The 18,431-nt window shown below is 46.9% G+C and overlaps 1 protein-coding gene and 1 long non-coding RNA gene across 3 annotated transcripts; one reads left to right on the top strand and one right to left on the bottom strand.

Moving 5' to 3' along the window:
- Positions 1-2,702: 2,702 nt before the first annotated feature.
- CMTM3 (CKLF like MARVEL transmembrane domain containing 3) lies at positions 2,703-17,852 on the bottom strand. The gene is made up of 5 exons (XM_039558044.1): positions 17,716-17,852; positions 9,154-9,309; positions 7,364-7,459; positions 5,965-6,082; positions 2,703-4,513 (listed from the first exon to the last, which is right to left on the bottom strand). Exons 1-5 carry the CDS (start codon positions 17,824-17,826, stop codon positions 4,485-4,487), a joined length of 510 nt encoding a protein of 169 aa, XP_039413978.1. The 5' UTR covers positions 17,827-17,852; the 3' UTR covers positions 2,703-4,484.
- LOC109144250 lies at positions 15,531-18,425 on the top strand. Of its 2 annotated transcripts, none has more exons than XR_005602847.1 (2): positions 15,531-15,923; positions 18,009-18,425. It is a non-coding gene; the product is annotated as an uncharacterized LOC109144250 (long non-coding RNA). The 2 variants fall into 2 exon arrangements; XR_002044890.3 differs by lacking the exon at positions 15,531-15,923 and adding an exon at positions 16,605-17,312.
- Positions 18,426-18,431: the final 6 nt, after the last annotated feature.

Here is an 18,431-nt window from a genome sequence, read left to right as displayed (position 1 = left end):
CTGAGTCAATACAGGTGAGAACTGTGGAAAGGCATGGGGGGATGGAGGAGTTTGTGAAGAGATTTGGGAATGTGGGTGCTGCACTGAGGACACTTGGGAGGGATCAGGGGCGTGTGGGGAGGTGGGCACAGGTGGTGGCACAAGGGAAGGATTCCCTGAGGGAGCCACGTGCTCTTACAAGGGGCCAGTTCATTTTGCCTGTGTGGGGCTGTCAGCACTGTGGCATTATCCAGGGTCGTCCATGGTGCTCCTGGGTTGGGAGCAGCTTCATCAGCTGTCAAATGTAGAAAAAGAAATTATTTTGTCTAACTTTTAGACACTGGGTCTTCCTTCAGTCTCCTGGGAAGACTGTAATTAATTAATTCATGGATCAGGCTAAAAAAATGTGATGGGCTATGTCCAAAATACATAAATGAAAAGGACAAGTATTTCCTGGTGAAAATTAATGTTGGAATCAGTATTTTCCTCTTCACAGAAATAGATTTTAAAATTGACTTACTTAAAAAAAACAACAAAAACCAACCAACCAACCAAACTCCACAAAAGCAATAGCAACAAAAAAACCCCAAAACCCCCCAAAAATTCCAACCAACCAACCAAAAAAAACCCCTAACAACCCCAAACCAAAAACCCCCCAAAACCCCCCAAAAATTCCAACCAACCAACCAAAAAAAACCCCTAACAACCCCAAACCAAAAACCCCCCACCCAAACTCCTTCTCCCCAAAGCCCCAAACAAAACCACACTTAAATTTTCTGGGTAGCATTGTTTTCCTTTCTGACCTGGAAGTTTTACAAAACAATGAGTGCTGTGAATTCTTCCACTAAAGGAGGGATCTGTGTGGCAGTGTGGATTTTTGAATGCATTCCTGTTTATTTATTCCTGACTTTTAAACCAATACTCCATACAAAAAGTTGTCTCAAGCATCTTGTAACAGGATTCACATTCTCAGTGCTTACCTAAATTTCTTCTGCTTCCTTGATATATCCTCTCTCAGAGGATTAAAGGATGGCCAGGTGGAGCTGCTGTGCACGTGCTGACACATCTGGCATTTGCTCTTCCAGGGCAGTTTGTGTCCTGGTGCAAATCTGGAGTGAGGCCATGCACTGACATTATTTCTGATCAGGAATGTGCCCAGTGAACATCCTTGGCAGAAGGATGATGAGTGGAACTAGGTGCTTGCTGAGCAGAGCATCCAATTGTGTTCTGCCTTCCAGCAACGAGGCTGTTCTCCACCATCACAGCAGCTGAGATGCTCTGCTCTTCCTTGGTATCCTGGAAGTGACTCTGTCAGGTGGAAATTTAAGACTTGAGGAACTTTGAACAGTATCAAGTGAAAAGCAAAATTAGGTGGAGTAATGGACAGAGTGAGTGCTCAAAGGACAACAGAGCCTCTTACTTCAGTCAGAATCTAAAAAAGCTGCTTGGAAAGGTATTTGAATTCCTTGGAAAGGTATTTGAATTCCTCTCCTGTCCAAAAATCACTGCACAAATCTGAACAAGTCCCCAGAAAAATGTAAAACCTTGGTAGGAGGGAGAGAGCCCTTCAGCCATGTGAGAGCTGTGTGAACTCACCAGAGGTGCCTCTTTCCCTTCCTGTCAGTGGCTTTGAGTCAGTGTTGAGATCACAGAACTTCTGGCATTGTTTCTATGAGGATCTGTCCAAACTTGGGGTTGGAAACTCCTCAGGCAGGCCCAGGAACTCCAGGTGGCAGTGGCTGTGCTGGAGCTGCAGTGAGGGCAGGGATGGGGCTCTGGGGGCTTTGGAAGCAGCTCCTCTGTGGGACATGAGTGATTGTGATTGGAAGGAGGTGTCTGACGAGGCCACTGAAATCAGGACTTAACTAAGGGCTCCACACTGCAGGTGCAGTGTTGTGTTTGCCTCCTGAAACCTGAATTGCAGAGAAACCAGCACTCCCAGCACCCTTCTGGTCTTGTCAGTTGAGGAAAACCAAGCAAACAAACAAAAAGCCAAAAAGCCAAGCTGACTTTTCCTCCATGTGCCCCAGACCCTGAGCTTGGTGCAGTATTTGTTGGCAGAGAATGGGCAGAAGACTGAGTCAGCCACTTCCACCCCAATCAAAACTGGCTTTACAATAATTATTTTAAATTTAATTTTCTGGAATGATATTCCTGAAATACAGAACTGTGTTTTATTTCAGTCACGAAACAGATCTTTGTAAATAAAAGGCTGGGATCTTACACAAGTGCCTGACCCTGGGAGCAAACTGCTTTGAAATAAATGAAGTCACCAAGTACTTAAAGGCCAGTAAGGAAATTCTCTGGGCAGGCACCTCACTGCAAGCTGCTACAGCAGTCCTGAAGCAACAGATGAACATTTTGTTTGCTGCCTTTGTTTACTTTAGTCCAGCGTGGAAAAGATGACCAGACAACCTCTGTATATTCTGGGTGTGTGAAGGGTGAACCCGAAGGGGACTTTGTTGTTTACAGGGTTATTGGCTGCCAAGAGGGAGCACTGAACCCCCAATGTCTACTCAGTATTTCAGAACTAATTCTTGGTTCAATTCCTTCATCTCATGCCCTAAGGAAGAGGTTTGTGTTGTGGCTGGACCCCAGGGCTGGCTCTGAGCTGTGCCCCCTCCCCAGAACAGATTTAGGATTCCTTAAATCGCTCTGCCCTTGTGCTGGGCAGAGGCAAAGCAGCAAAATCAGGTCTCCAAATAAGTAAAGACACCAAACACTCCTATTAAAAGAGGTTTAATCCAGCATGGTTTCTAAATATTAACCATGTATCCAGCTGTGACATGCAATACATTTTTTACTTTAAAAAAAAAGAGAAATACAAAACGAGTATAAAAATGAGCCTGGGTCCCCTGAACATCACAGTGTGTGCCAGTAAAATATGACAAGAGAAGGGAAAGAAACACAGGATTTCGTACAGGAAAAGGTCCAAGGAGATCTTTCTCATAAATCAAAGATTATTTTTCACATTTAGAAGCAACCACTTGTTTTGCATTTATGCTGTCAGTGGTCAGGAAGCAGGAGATGTGTAGGAGCTGCCTGCTGGACAGCTCTGAGCCTCACCAGCACCTTCCCTGCTCCCTGCCAGGTTCCCTGTCCTGCTGTCAGCAGCCAGCTGCCACAGGGAACTGGAACCCAGGTGCTGATTTTATTCCAAAGGAAATCTGCCTTTATTGTTTTATCCCTGTTTTTCACTTACTGTTAGCACTATCTGCTCTCATTTTAAATACACCTGTTCTGGTACTGTATTAATTTTTAAAAAATCTATATGAGTTTCTTTGCCACAGACCTGTCTGATGCCATCAGTAAGGAGGACGCCATGGTCTTCCCAAGCATTCCCAAGTGTTTAAAAATGGACACAAATATTTCAAGGTAGGTTGTGCTACCTGTGAAAACAGCTTGTAAATCCAGGTGGCTTTTCCCCTGGAATACACCACCACTAGATAAATCACATCCTTCCAGGGGGAAAAACCAACCCAGGCCACACACAGACACTGGGGCTGGGGAGATGAATTCGTTGCAGACATTCTGTAGTTTGGGGTTGGTTTCTTGGCCTTTTCACAGTGGGGCCTGGGCACCCTCAGTGTGGCAGCACAGTGCCGGTGGCACAAGTGCAGTGCTGGTGTCACGGCAGCACCAGTGGCCTCAGCACAGAGCAGGACACCAGGCCGTGGTGCCTGGGACACAGATACTTGCAGGTTCCACCAGGCAGGTCCTGCTGGGAGGTGTTTGCCAAGCCTGCCTTCCCTGGCTGTGCAAACACTTCCAGGGGCCTCCCCAAAAACAGGACAGGGGCTGCCCAGAGCTGCCTCACCTGTTCCATCACAGCCTGTGGTGAAATTGCAGCAGATGGGACGTGACTCCATCCAAGCAGCTTAAAAAAAGGGATACTGAATGTTTGATGAGCCAGCTGTCCTGCAGCACCATTGTACTTTGAGGTTTGCTCTCGCTGCAGATTTCCAGTTGTCACTTTTCCTTGTCACAGACAGGCAGGAGATACAAAGGTATTGACACCAAGGTGTTAACTGTCATCCAGGCCTTCAGTGCGTGGGAGCATTCAGACTTCAGATAAAGAAATATTGTTAGTTAATCAAGAAAAATACAAATAGAGGCATCCAAACCTCTCTTCTTTGGCACGTCAAGAAGTATAAAAGCTCTAAGTGTTAAAGGTTTGGAATTACAAAAGCACATTAAAAGCTCTAAATGTTAAAAATGCTGTTCCCATTTACCCAGGACATGGATGTGCTGAGTGGGGAGGGGCAACAGAGAACTGAGCTGTGTTTGGACAGGACTACTGTAGGATCTGTAGTTGTGAAGGAGTGTTTAACGGCACTGGGAATAGTCTCCTCTTCCACATCACTGCCCTGTCTGTGCTCTGGTGATTCCATAAACAGTGGGGTGGAAAGAGGCTGGAATGAGGGGATATTTCAATTGGCAGTGCATTCAGCAAAGAGGAAAGTGCTTGATCATCTTCCCTTCACGCTTGGGTGGTGTTTGGTTCTTCAGTCTGAGTCAGAGCCAGAGTCCTCATCTGAGGGGTAAAACAAGGAACAAAAGTGAAAATGCAAACTGGAAATCCCCCCCAGCTGTGGCTCAGGCTGGGAGAGACAGGCTGCTCTGGCAGGGTGTGCTTCAAAGGACACAGCGGGTTTGGGAATGAACACTTCTGTGAAATGAGTTCTTGCTGAGGTGATGGGACTTGAAACGTCGTTTGAAGGAGTTGGGAGATGCTGCTCGGAGGCCCTGCTGGCATCCGTGCTGCTCTGGGCACTGCAGCTCAACCCCTCTGAGAGCCAGAAGCTCTGAGCTGCTGAGAAATCCCAGCAGGCCCACAGAGCTCCATCCTTCTGGCCTCAGCACTCGAGAGCCCCCGTGTGAACACAAGTTTGTGCTGCAGGGCTGAGCCCTCCTTGCATGGGCACCAACACCAAGCTGTGCGACTGCACGTGAGTTTATGTATTTGTGTCTCCATCTCCAGGGCAATCAGATCTAATCTGTATCCTAATTCTGTACCCTTGCCACCTCATCATCTTCTGAGGGCAGTTCAGATTTCAGCTTTTACAGTCTGTTTCCTGTTCCTTTGATCCTTTTGTTCCTTTGTCTCTCTTTTCAGCCTAAAGCTTGCAAAACACTTAACAGTCTACTAAAATCCCCAGAAGAGACTTTCAGTGCTGCTGTTCACCTCCTAGGATTCTATACACATCTTGTGTGTTTGGTTTTGAGGGGGTTTTAAATGGGATTTTCTGGGGGGGGTTGGGATATTTTTTGTTTGTTTTTAAGTGTGGAGCAGCCTTTTTAATCCACGTGGGTGCAATAAAGAGTCACAGGGACATGACGGGCTCCTGGAAACTGCATAACAGCTACCCCTGTCCTGACTTGAACTGGATTTGAACACCTAAGACCCTCTTTTTATCTTTGTTTAAGTGGATCTGTCTGATCTGGAGTAGACTGTAATAGAAAAAAAATTGATAACAATCTTGTTAAATTTTATGTTTGACCCTTGGATTTCAAGGCCAATTGCCCACAGATGGTCAAAGCTGATCATAAGCGGCAATCATGACAAGGAAATGATCAGAGAAGAGCACTACTTGGACATAAAATGCTGTGGATTAATGGATGTTAATAGCAAGTTACCAAGAAATAAAAGGTAGATATTTGCTTGTTTCTACAGTAAGATATTTTAATGGGGAAAGAAAATCTGTGCTGCATGGCAATTTCTATAATTGGATTTGGGATCTTTCAAAGTTAGAGGTTGTGAAACTCTGAGAAACTTCACATTCCTGGCTTTCAGGTTATCTTTATAAATCACTGGAATTCCATTTGCAGCTTCCTAACCGAGCAGAGCTGTGGTACACAAACCCAAGGTGGCCAAGAACAGAAACTGCTCTTGCTGAGCAAGAGCTCTTGCTCCCTGCAAAGGGCGAAATGGAGAGGGAACTCTCACATTGCAGCTCGTGTAACAGAGCAGGGAATTTTACCCACCTTCTGTCTTGCGCCCCTCAGGGGAATCAGAGCTGCCTTGCTTGAGGAAAGTGACCAGGTCATTGAAGGTTATGTAGAAATCAATGGCAAACACGATGGTGGCTGCAAACCCAAACACCTGAAAGGGCAAAAGAATGCTCTCCTTAACAACAGCTCAACGTTTGTCAGGGACAAACCAAAATGAGCCAAACCGACACAAGAAAAACTCTGTGGTTTTTTTGGCCGGTGCCTTTCCAAAAAGGCAGGGAAGGGAAATGGTTTGTGACACATGGGCATCAACTGAATTACAGCTGATTTGGGAGCCTGAGAAGTGACCAGGTGTGTCCTTATCCCTCCCCCAGGCTGCAGCCCTCTCAGGCTCTGGGCACGTTCTGGGCATCAGCACTGCTGGGAGCTACAGGAGAGCACCTCCTGCACCTCTGCCACCAAGAAATCACCTCCATTTCTCTGGAAATGATTTTCCACTTGTTTGCAAGGAGATGTGTCTATTGCTGAGCAAACCAGACTGAGATTAAAATGATTCTGGAGTCCCCTCTCCAGTGTCAGAGCAGCAGAATTGTGCCAGGCACAGGCGGGGCGCTGGTCTGGGAGCCCGGGCTGAACACGCTCCATTGCTCTGGGTCTCCCTGCAGGGACAAACATTAACACAAGGTTTGGGTTTGTATTGTGGGGTGGTTTGGGAAGGGCTGCTGGCCAACACCACTGGGCATTGTTCTTCCCAAGCTTAAAAAATTGTTATGCAAATTTTATTTATGTTTTTATGTTTTATATTTTATGTTTTTATTATGTTATTTATTTATGTTGCATACATTATTGATGCTTAGAGTCAAGTTGCAGATGCAAGGGCTGTATCGTATTTCTGACCACAAAATGCTGACAGTGAAGGCTCTCTCCTGGCCAGTCCTTGTACTGGAGGGTAAAATGACACTGCTCTTGTTTCCACTCATCCAAGTAAAACTGAGCAGGAGAGGCAGGAGGTTGAAATTACATAATTTAGACTGGCCTTAGCAGTTACGGGTTTGGTTTCTTTTATTATTATTATTATTATTATTATTATTATTATTATTATTATTATTCCCTCCATTCAAGGACCTTGATACTCTTTGCAGGAACAGTTTATCTTCCCTGTACAGCTGGTAAAATTAAAAAGCAGAATAGGTGCCTTCCCTAAGGGTACAGTTAACACTGAGCAGCACTGTTAGGGTGAAAAAACTACTCATTGGTTCAAAACATGTTTTTCTGAAAACCTGACCATTTCTTCTTTGCTTTAAGCAAATTAATTCTCAGTTAATTGAAGAAGCTTCTGTTACTTGCAGTGGGGTCATATTTGAACTGTTTCTTAAGTACATGCATACTCAGTTCACCGCAACACTTAGGTGGAAAGCTCATGCTTACTCACCCCTGCTGCTTTGGATGCTCCATCACTGTACTTTGAGACAGCAGCAATTGAAATGGCAAAGTAAATAATGGCAGCGGTGACGCAGCGCAAGAAATCCTGTGAAAGAAGCAATGGAGCATTCTCAGATTGGTCAAGGATTTCCTCTAAAAACCATTTTGGAAACAAACACTCAACCCCTCTGTTGTTGCATCAGTGGCCTTGCTGGCATGTGACCACAGCCTGGTTTGCTTTAGAGGAGGAATTGCTCATCTGGGAAATATTTCTAAGTGAGAGAAGACCTGAACCTTGGCATAAACTTCTGCTCTTAAAGATGCTGGAATAAATCCTGCTTCTACCCTGCCTGTGTCAGGCAGACCTTCCTTCAGGCTGGGAGGGGCTGTGCTGGAGCTGTGCCTTGGAGCACAGCTAGGGCTTTAATGGAAAAATCATTTAAAATGCCTCAAAACCCTCGTGTTGAAGCAGAACTCCTGGGGCACCAAAGGCTCAGGAGGTCCCAGCTCCCGTGGGAACGGGGTGCCTGTCTCTCTGTGGATGCAGGTCTGCGTGATGATCTCCACGGAGACCTGTCTGTGGAACTCCTCATTCAGGAACCAAACACTTGGTTTAGTGTTGCATGATTTATACTTCCTATGTCCACCGGCAGCTCCACCAGCCCGCCCCAGGAGCACGTGCCTGGTGTGATCCCTGGCACAGTCCTGCTGAGCTGTGCCCGGTCACACCAGCAGGGCTGTCTCTGCAGTGAGTTTTAAACACAGAGCTGTGGTTCCCAGGGCATGTGCCAATCACAGGGGCTGCAATAATGGTACCCTCAGCTCTGTTCACAATTAGCTCTTCTGCCTTTCCAGAACAGATGGAGGAGTAAGATCCTGTCTCAAAGCACAAATCCTACAAGAAACTTGACTCCTCTGAAGTCAGGACAAGGTCACTTATCTACATTCTGTGCCTGCAGTGTGTTATGGTAATGGCCATAATAAACACGCACATGCCTTTTTTGTCTTAGTTCTGGAACCAGATGCATGTAGAAAATGGGAAAATGATGGAACTGAGATTACCAGCTGAAAACTGTGCACAGTTGTAGCCAAAGTCACTGATACTGTTTTATCCACCAGTGGCCTTGCTAAAGTTATTTTTATACACTGAGAACCCTAATTCAAACCTCACTGCAATGAACTATTGATGGTACCAAAAGAGAATCCAGATTGATAAGATCAGTGGGGTTTTTTGAAGTGTTTGTACTGCACGGCAGCTGCTCCTTTTGCAGTGATATTTGAGGCTGCAGGGACATCCAGTGGCCAGGGCTCTCCTGCAGCCCCAGCACTGCCTCAGCAGCCACTGGGCTCCTGTGTGGGCATGAACTGGCCAGAGCTGCCCCTTCTCAGAGCAGCTCAGTTTGTTTGTGAGTGTAGCTCCACCTGAGAATTCAATCACAGCCTAATAAAGTCTGTCCATTATCAACAACACACATTCCCCCCTTTGTAAGGGTGCCAATAAGGAGCCCCCAGCAGTCAGACTGACTTGGGCTGGTGCTGGCCCTAAGCTATTTGCCTGGAATTGGGCATAATTTCAGTGGTTTGATAAAGCCACGCTTTGTGTCAGCGCCCAAAAAGCTGCAGTGTAGAGCAGAGCATAGCTTAGAGTGATCTGGGACCTTCTGAACCAGAGGCAGCATGGATAAGTTTCTCATAGGGCAGTAAAGTTGTTACAGTCACCCTGAACTCCTGCCCAGCCCCTTTCACTCCCCTCACAGTGCACAATTAAACCTGGGGGTTTCTGTTGCACATCTCACTTACCGCCAAAGGCCAGTGGGCTCCTTTAAACTTCTCATTAAGCTTGGAGGCGTAGGCAAAAAAGAGAAACAGTGCCAGCAGAAACTCTAGGAGTGGTGCCATCATGAAAGAAGCTGCTACAGATGCAATATAGCAGATAAAGATGATAAATGACAGCACCTAAAGTAAAGGGAAAACTCGTAGTTATTCGCATGGAATAGCAGAGCCGCAGGCAGCCGAGCAGCTTTGAAGTGTTATTTTCCCTGTGTATTTCTGTCAGTGCTGCTGCTGATGGCATAGTTTGCTTCCTGCTTTATTTTTCATTGGGCCAAATGATTTTTCTTGTTCAGCATGGAATAAATCTGAAGTAATGGTGTTTACTTCCATGTGTGTGAATCGCTTTTCCAGAGCGCTGGGTGGATTTGCACCTCTTGGAGTCAGTAATTTGCTCTGGATTGTAAACAGCTCTGACAAAATCATTCTGAAAATAGAGTGGGGTGTTGCCAAGCAAGCAGAGCTCTAAGCTTTCAGCCGTGACAGCTCTCATTTGAAACCCAAATCAGTGCTCAGACAGCCTGAAGCAACTCAGCATTTATAATCTTGGAGTTGAAAGAATAAAGTCTGCTGGTGATGGATAGAAAAGGGCCAAGAATTAATTGTTCTGTGATTTCTGGAAGTCTCTGGTTCCAGTTTTCCAGCATGGCAGCTGTCTTAGAGAGTAACAGGACTGATAACTCCCATTGATTTATCTCTGTGATGTTTCCTAACTCTAGTAAAATAATAAAAATGGCATTTGTTTTCCCACTCAATTGAAACACCTTTAGAATATACCTATGGCTCAAAATACAAAGTTTCACAATGGAAAAACTACTGAAGAAAATGCATTTTTAGCTAAACCAGACAGTACCAGACTGCTGTCCTACACTCCTGGGCCTTCAGCTGCTGTGTTTGTAAAAGTGGAAGGGGAGGGAACCATGGAGAAGCTCAACACCATTTTCAATTGCTGTACTGGGGTTGGTCACCCCCACAAAGAGGCTCCAGTCCTGTGTTCTACTGCCTTGCATAGGAACTGCTTGCTGTTTCAATCAAATTAGCTTGACGTAACAAAAGTAGCCAGAATGCTGAATTACACATTATTATGTGCCAGTTCACACCTGGGCTGCTCTGTCCAGCCCGTCCTCCTGGAGACAAATCTCTGCCTTCCCAAAGCTCAGGGATGCTTTTGGCCAGCACAGCAGGGGGGACTGAGCATTAGATTACAAGGATGTTTTCAACTTCTAATTGCACATTGGGACACTGACATTCCCACTCACACAGCACTGAAAATAAATGTATTCTTTCCCCCCAGATGGCACATCTGAAGGCACATGTAGCTTCCTGCAAAGGTAATCAATGCATTTGCCTTGTTAAATTTCAGCTCTATGGATTTCTTTCTTTGCTGCTACCATGGGTTCCTGGGGACCACCTGTACCTCGGAAAAGATCACCATTACACTTGAATGATAAGGCTCCTATAGTTATTAGTAATTACTCCTATGAGAGGTCAGTCAACCCTCAAATACATGTATCAAAAAACCCTTTTATGTTTAGGGGGCAACTAAGCAGTTCAATCCCACTGAAATAATTTTTTGGTGTAATTAATTAACAAGCCTTTATACTCAGCCTGCTTTGGGGAAAGCAGTCAGTGCCTGACCAGGATGCTAACAACTGGAGTACATTGTTTTCATCCATTAGGACTGGCTGCCGAGACTAGAGAGGATGTGACATTTTTAGTAAGAGACTATATTTATCTTAAAACATCTTTGCATTGTTCTTGTTTCACTGGGTTCTAAGAAACTGAGCTGGGATAGCATATAGACCTCACTTCTGCATGGGCCTGGTAGCTGGTAATACCTGCCCCATTTGTTGGCGTTTACCCCATTTTAATTTGTTTATTGCTCACAGAGCCTCTCTGCAGGTTTTTCTCATTTTCATAAAGCAGAGGGGGCTCATTCCGTGTGTCTCATCCTTAGCATGGTAGTTTCTTTCTGTGAGCTGAAAGTGATAACTCTTTGAAGGGAAGGGGATTTATCAGAGCTTGACAACTCCTAAGAGGAGAGAGAACTTCCTTCTTCCTATCACAGCACCTATTCCCTTTCCACCCCAAAGAACAAAGACTGGACTTGCTTTGTGAATCTGCTTCACTTGCATTTCTGGAACATAATTTAGACACAGTTTGATGTTCTCTTGGATTAAAAAGAAATCACCATCTATACACGACAATTTTTTCTTGCTCTGGTGTTGCAAAAATATCTTCCCTTTTGTGGCTAAAGGCAGGTATGTGACAGCTGAGCTGCAGGGATGACCAGCAGCAGGGAGATGGGTTCAGGGCTGGTCCCACCGACCACAACCCTTCCTATGGCAGATCATTAGACCTGAACTACACCTGGTGATCTCTTAGGAAAGGATTAAATGCAGTGTTAAATAATATGTCCTACTGGAGCAGCAAGGGGAGGTAGAGAGGCAAATTTCAGATATGTAAGGTGACACTGCACAGCAGAGATCCCTTTCATCTCGATTCTGTTTGAGTCAGTAACTCCTGTGCTCTGACTGCATTTGCACTGAGAAAAAAGCTTTCCTGTCAGAAGCGTGAAGTGAAAGGAAGAGCCTTTGTGGTCTGTTATTATCAGCTTTATGGCAATTTGTGCCAGGGAAGGCTCCTGCTGTCTCCCCTCAGCCCTGGGCAGGTGTGAGGTTCAGACATGAGCCAAGCTCAGGGTGAAACAGGAGCTGTTCCGTGGCAGGAACACACCAAGAAGCCCCTGATCCCAGGTGCTGATGTGCCAGGGGATCCCTGCTTCCGTGCCAGGTAAGCTGCTGAAGAGACAGAAAGACCAGTCTGAGCATTTCAACTTTCTGACTGGGTCTGACCCAGAGAAGCTGGGGAAATATCAGTTATTTTAAAATCTGGTCACCAGGCCAGCTACTTGCTCAAATCAAGCCCTGCATCACTGGTAGATGACAGCAGTCTCCTGCTGCCTGTTCCTCAGCCCTGAAGGACAGTCACTGTATTCCCACCTTCCTCACCCTCAGTGGTGGGATTGAGCCCAGCCTGTCCTGCTCTCCACTTGTCAGCATCCCACTGCGAGGAGAACTGCACCTCAAGGCACACTGAAAACAAAGGCACCTTTTGATTCACAAGAAGCCACTTGGTTTCAGTAGATTATTGATGGTATCAGTAAAGGGGAAAGAACCTGAAGTGTGGTAACTGCTCTCCAGTTCAACATCCTTCCTCATTCTGGAGGCACTCTGAGACTGAGAAGGCCCAAGGAAGATTTTATGTGAAATATACACCTATACAAAAAAGGGACCAGATTTTGAGAATGAAGGTTTGAAAGATGGTATTTTTGGATGCTTTCACTGGGGGAAGGCTGGAAGGTCCAGGAAGGGGAGGGAGGCAGACCCTGGAAAGAGCCAGAGGAACAACAGGAAGGAAGTGCCCGAGGGCTCTGTCCGATGATGACCATGGCACTGCACCTTGGCACTGCACCCTGTTCTTTGGTTTTCTTCTTTTCCATCTCCCATTGCAGCCCTGACATGGATTTTAATGCCAAACCTCCTTGGTAGCTCGGGAACAGCTCTGTGTAATACAAGAGCCCACAAATGGTAGGATTTTGATGATGTTTCTCATTTCTCCTTTTGTACAGCTCATTTCCTCTTCTGGCAGGTGGAATGCACGGACTCCTTGAGCAATAGTGGATATTACCTATAACTGTCTTTTCTGAATTGTAAAAGTGAGTAGGTCCTTTTCTGACCACTAAACTGCACTGCCACTATCTTGAGCATTTGATGTTATCTCAAAATTTTAAAAATACACCTCTCCTCCCACAATACAAACACTGCAGTGCCAGTCTGTACCCAGAAATAATGACACCTACCTACGTACTTTTCCAGGATTCAAGTCTTTGCGACAAACACCTCGCAAACTGAAAGTTGCTCTAAAAACTCAAAAGCACCCTTCAGAATATACCCTGACCCCTCCAAGGACTGGCAGTGTTCCACTGCACATCGTACTTGTTCTGCACCTCTGTTCCTGGAGCTGTGTGTTTCAAGGTCACTTCAGAGAAAGGTCAAACTATGGGACCTTGTTGTTTTTCTAACAGCTCTGTAGCTATGCTAAAAAAAAAAAGGCAGCTAGAGAGGAAGTTTGTGAGGCTCCATGCAGTTGCAAGTTCTCTTCTAGCACTTTCAGAAAGCACTGCTGCTTCTGGGAGAAAAAAAAGTACCAGTGTCGTATCAGTTTTGTCAATTTGTATTTACACAGGGTTTTTCTCTTCCCCTCACTTGGGATTACACCCTCAGCATTGAGAGCAGCTGAGTCTGAGCCCTTCCTGAGCTGCTGATGAAAGGTTAGTGTGACCGCTGCCAGCTTCACTGAGAAGGAATATCTGCATGCAGGAAGCTCTAATGCAGCAAAGAGCAGGACAGGAACCTTTCACAGCTTGGCAATCATAAGGGTATAAAAAATCCTGGCAGAAAAGCAGCCTGACTATTCACTGAGCACCTTTTATGTACACTCCCATTCACACAAAAAGCCTTCTTTGGTATTGTGTTTCCAAAAGTAACTTTCCCATTTAGACCCACGTAATTATTACTTAATATTCTGTTGCTGAGCTTCTTAAACTGGCCAGGCATTACAAAGTTATACTTTATTGTACAACAGGCTTGCAGTTCAAGGCCTAAAACATAATCATGACAGTGGTGAGAGAGCACAGTGTCCCTGAAGGGAGGGAGGCCTGAGCAGTGCTGAGGTCATGGCAGCTCCAGAGGTGTTTGTCTCCTCCGAGCAGGGAGAACAGACCCACCGGAATCCGCTGGGAATATGGGAATGTTGGGAAGCTGCTGGCAGCACTGCACCAGCTCATCTCCTGCTCCTCATCTCCTGCCCTCACCTCCCTCCACAGGAAAGAACAGGTCTGCCTAAGGTTTTACAAGTGGGTAGCAGTGGTATCTTTTGGACAAGAGTGCATGTGGGTCTCGTATTTTTGTCAAACAGACAAAGTGCATCACTCAGTGCTCTCTGCTATTCAGTTACTACTTCTCTGTTGCACTTGTCGTGGAGGTGAAATTCCTGGTTCCTCCAGAACTGGCTGCAGGAGAGGCCTTCGGGCTACAGACCCTGAGAAAGGCACAGGGGGCTTCTTCAAAGGAGACTTTACACCGAGCAGCTGAAGTTTCAGTTGTGAAGGTCAGTTCAGAGAAGACTGAAAAGACAGGAGAAAGACGGGAAAAGAGGAGCGAAACTGGCACAATGATTTCTACATCCTTTTACATCACCACAAAACTGACACAATTGTAAATATTTATACTGCGTCTTTATGAAAAAGAAATAAAATGTAGCACCACTGCATGCTGGCTTCAGGAGATTGAGGAGATGCCAGTTAAAGCAGCCACAAAAGCTCGACTGGAACAGCCGGGTGAGCAGCAGAATCCACAACTGGGGATCTTGTCTGGACAAGCTCCTGGTGGCAGTGTGAGAGTGGCTGTCAAATGGTTCCAACACAGAACACAGGGAAATGAAAACTGCATCTCTTAAGGGTGGAAAACAGCATGGATGAGATGATGACCTTCAACACAGCAACTGGAGTATTTAGGAAAAATGAGTATCTTAACAAGAGTGTTAAAATATGTGGAAGAAATCATGGCATGGGGGGGAGAACAGAAAGGAAAAACGATTAACCTGTAAGATTAAAAATGCTGATTAGAAAATGGAGGGAGTAAGGCAGTGAGAGTAAACAGGATTAGGAGAGACAGTGACGCTTATAAATGTATTTGATGCTACTGCTTCTTTCTGGCTCTACAGCTATTCCACGTGGAATAAAAAATTAATCAGGCAGGTTAGTGGTGGGGTGGACTGGATGTTCTCCAGAGGTCCCTTCCAACCCCAACCATTCTGTGATTTTGTGGAGATCAAAAGTAAAAGGAGCAGGGGATGGGGGGAGGTTAACTTCCTTATCTGAATAAAATTTGAGATTATAATTAAGCCTCTAGCAGTAATCAGCTCCATCACCAGCTTGACTTGCTCTAGGGGAAGCACCAGGATACATGGGTGCTGCACCAGAGCACATTGCACCTGAACATCCTAAAGATTCATCCTCCATGTAGAAATGTGTGGAAATGTTATTTTCAAAAATGGCTGAGAGCTGGAGAAATAAAATGCATTTCTGGGGAATTGCCAAGCTGCTGAATAATGTGACATTTGTAACAGTAATGAGGACCCCACTTTGCTTCTGAACAAAAGGCACTGTTCAAAATGTGTAACCATGAATATTATTTACATACATTTATGCAGAACCCAGCCCCACCCCACATTAGCACCGTGTCAGAGGAAAAATTAAACATTCAAGACAAGAAATACAAAGCTAAAGATGAAACACAGATTTAAACCATGATAGATTTAACTTGGACTCATCTTCAATTATTTGGCACTGCATTTCTCTAACTGTGTACAGGCTGCATTTACTCTGGGGCCTGTGTTGTCTTCAAGGGTTTCTTCTGGCAAAGCTGAGACAACTGGAGAGAAACTACTGCTGCCTCTTGTCTGCCACGAAACCACGTCCTGAGCACGTGGGCTTGGCCTGCAAGGAGCACAAGGAAAGCTCTCGGCAGATGGGATTTTAGAGCTGCTTGCAGCCAGCCAAACCCTTGGGAAGCCCCAAGTGGCCTTACAAAGGATAAAACCCTGTTTTGTGAAGACAGAGCAGATTTTATTACTCCAAGGAGGCATCATCAGTACTTCTCTATGACAACAAAAGGGTGAGTCTGATCCCATGACCAGAACAGTATTCCTCCAATATGTCATCATTCTGAGATGTTAAAAAGCCAGGCTGTCTGAAAGCCATCATTTAGTGGCTGTAAGCTTGTAAAGGAAATTCCAGTGTGTGACATAGTATGTAACAAAAATACGTGCCAATGCAGCCAGGTTAGCTGGGCTTGGTATTTTCTACATGTGTGGTTTCGTAAACTACAGATGCTGTGTGAGTGATGGGGGTACCTGGAGGAGGGATGGGGTAGCTGGAATCTTTTTGGTGAAGATGATAAAGCCTGTGGCCTGCTGCTACTCAGCCCAAGGCTTTCCCCACCACAGAAGTCATCCTGACCCCCTGAGTGAATGCTTTTCCTCTCAAAGCCAGCCTCACATCTGGCTGTTCCCTGTCTCTCTGCCACAGGGCAGTGCCTGCAGCCTCACAAACTCTTGAGCTGGTCCCCACCAGCTGACCACAGACAATTCTGCCTCCTTCTACCTGCTCCTTACCTTTCTTTTGCTGGAATATCCTTGTTACCTTCCCTGAGCTAGCACAGTGGATAGCCAGAGACACCTTGCACATCTGAACAGTGCTCCATGGACTTGACTGCTAGTTTGGGCTGTCCTGATATTTGACTATCTGCTGCCAAAACTCCAGCTAAAACTCCAGCAAACATAGTGTTTGAATTTATCATTATTTCTAGCAAAAATGATGTTGAACCTCTAATTTCAATCAATAAGCTTCCTGTTCAGAAGCTAAATTTTGGTGTGAAATACCCACTCCCCATGGGGTGAGTGATCTTCCTTATCAGGTGGGTACTGTTTCAGCTGTCAGGTTTTAAGCCTTTACACGTAAAATTCCAGAAAGTCCCACACCACAGTCACTGCCCTGGTCCTGCTGCCACACTATTGCTGATCCAGGCCAGGTGCCCAAGGCCTTGTGCCCACCTGGGCTGGTGTCCAGCCGCTGTCACAGTACCCCAGGGCCTTTGCCTCTGGGCAGCTCTCCAGCCCAAAGGCTCCAGAGCAGCGAGCAAGCCCATCCCTTTGAGGGTCAGGGACAAACACAGCTTTGGAGGGCTCGGGACAGCAGCTGAGTGACCGTGATGCACACAAAGCCCGACGCCACACATCATAAATTCATGAGTAAAGTCTTTCCTGACACACTCAGGACAGGCTGCCTCCTAACCCGGCACCACGCGATAATGCAAACCGCAGCCGTGGTGGTTACTGGATTCATACTGCAGATAGCTTAAAACGAAATCCAAGCGCCTTTTTGCTGAGAAGGGGTCTCCGACAGCGAAACACACTTAAGGCAGTGGAAGTATAACGCGACAAGTTTTGGTTTCTAACGTGCTCTGCCTGAATTACGCTCTCAGCCCTGCAGTTCCCCCACTCCGGTACGGCTGTTTCCCCATTTTTCCCTCGGTTGTTGTCCCCCGTCTCCGCTCTGCTGTTTCCTCCCAGTTTTCCCCTCGGTTGCTGTCCCCCAGTTTCTCCCTCCGTTATTGTTCCGCCGTCTCCCCTCGGCTGTTTTCCCCCAGTTTCCCCTTCGGTTGCCGTTCCCCAGTTTTCCCCTCAGTCGTTGTCCCGCCTCTCCCCTCGGCTGTTTTCCCCCAGTTTTCCCCTCAGTCGTTGTCCCGCCTCTCCCCTCAGTTGTTTTCCCCTCAGTTGGTGTCCCCCTCTCCCCTCAGCCGCACAGCTGAGCGGCCCGGGGCAGGTCGGTCCGGCGGAGCCCGCTCGGGTCCCGGCTGCTCCAGGGATGGCTCCCGCAGCCCCCCGGCCCCGGTGTCCCGTCCTTACCGACTCCGCGAGCAGCAGCTGCCCCTTGCGGGAGCGCAAGAACTCCCGGGGGGGGAGCAGCGAGCTCAGCCCGGGCGGTGCTGCGGCCCCCGCGGGCTCGGGGTCCTCCATGGCTGCGGCGGCGGGCGGGGGCGGGCGCGGGGTGGGCTCAGGCTGAGCTGGGGCTGGGCTGGGGCTGGGCTCGGGCTGGGCTCGGGCTGGCCTCGAGCCGGGCTCGGGCTGGGCGCGGGCTCAAGCTCGGGGTGGGGGGTTGGCCGTGGAATATTTTTTTTTTTTTTTTTCCCTCTCTGAAGGAGGGAAGCGGAAATCGTGACACTGCGGAAACGTGAAAAAAAGTTTCAGCATCCCCAGCTGTGGGGGGCGGCCCCAGCGCCCGCCCCCAGCCCCGGGGCAATGGAGCTGGGCTGCCACCTTCGCCCTGTGCTGCTGGACGGACACCAGGGAGCCAGGGGGCTTCTCGTCCCTGCCCTTCTGAACGCACAAGGCACAGAATCACCGGGTGGCTGGGGCTGGAAGGGGCCGCTGGAGGTCACCCAGGCCAAACCCCGCTCAAGGATGAAATTTCAGGATCCAAATGCGTCGGCGAATGCTTTACCATGCAATTCACATGGCACAAGAAAATCTTTCCGAAGGGTGGTTACTGGGACATTACATTTTTACTTTAAAATGTACATTTTTCACTTAGTAAATAAATAAGATTAAATAATGCACTTAAG

This window comes from Corvus cornix, chromosome 11 (genome assembly GCF_000738735.6).
Source record: "Corvus cornix cornix isolate S_Up_H32 chromosome 11, ASM73873v5, whole genome shotgun sequence".
In the NCBI taxonomy this organism is placed as follows: Eukaryota; Metazoa; Chordata; class Aves; order Passeriformes; family Corvidae; genus Corvus; species Corvus cornix.
The sequence above is the reverse complement of the archived record's forward strand: the minus strand, read 5'-3'. Positions and strand labels throughout refer to the sequence as shown.

Coding starts and splice junctions, on each gene's coding strand:
- CMTM3 (XM_039558044.1), bottom strand. CDS start 17,826: ATGGAGGACCCCGAGCCCGCGGGGGCCGCAGCACCGCCCGGGCTGAGC. Junction 9,310..17,715: donor AGCTGCTGCTCGCGGAGTCG/GTAAGGACGGGA, acceptor CCTTTACTTTAG/GTGCTGTCATTTATCATCTT. Junction 6,083..7,363: donor GAGCATCCAAAGCAGCAGGG/GTGAGTAAGCAT, acceptor TTGCCCTTTCAG/GTGTTTGGGTTTGCAGCCAC.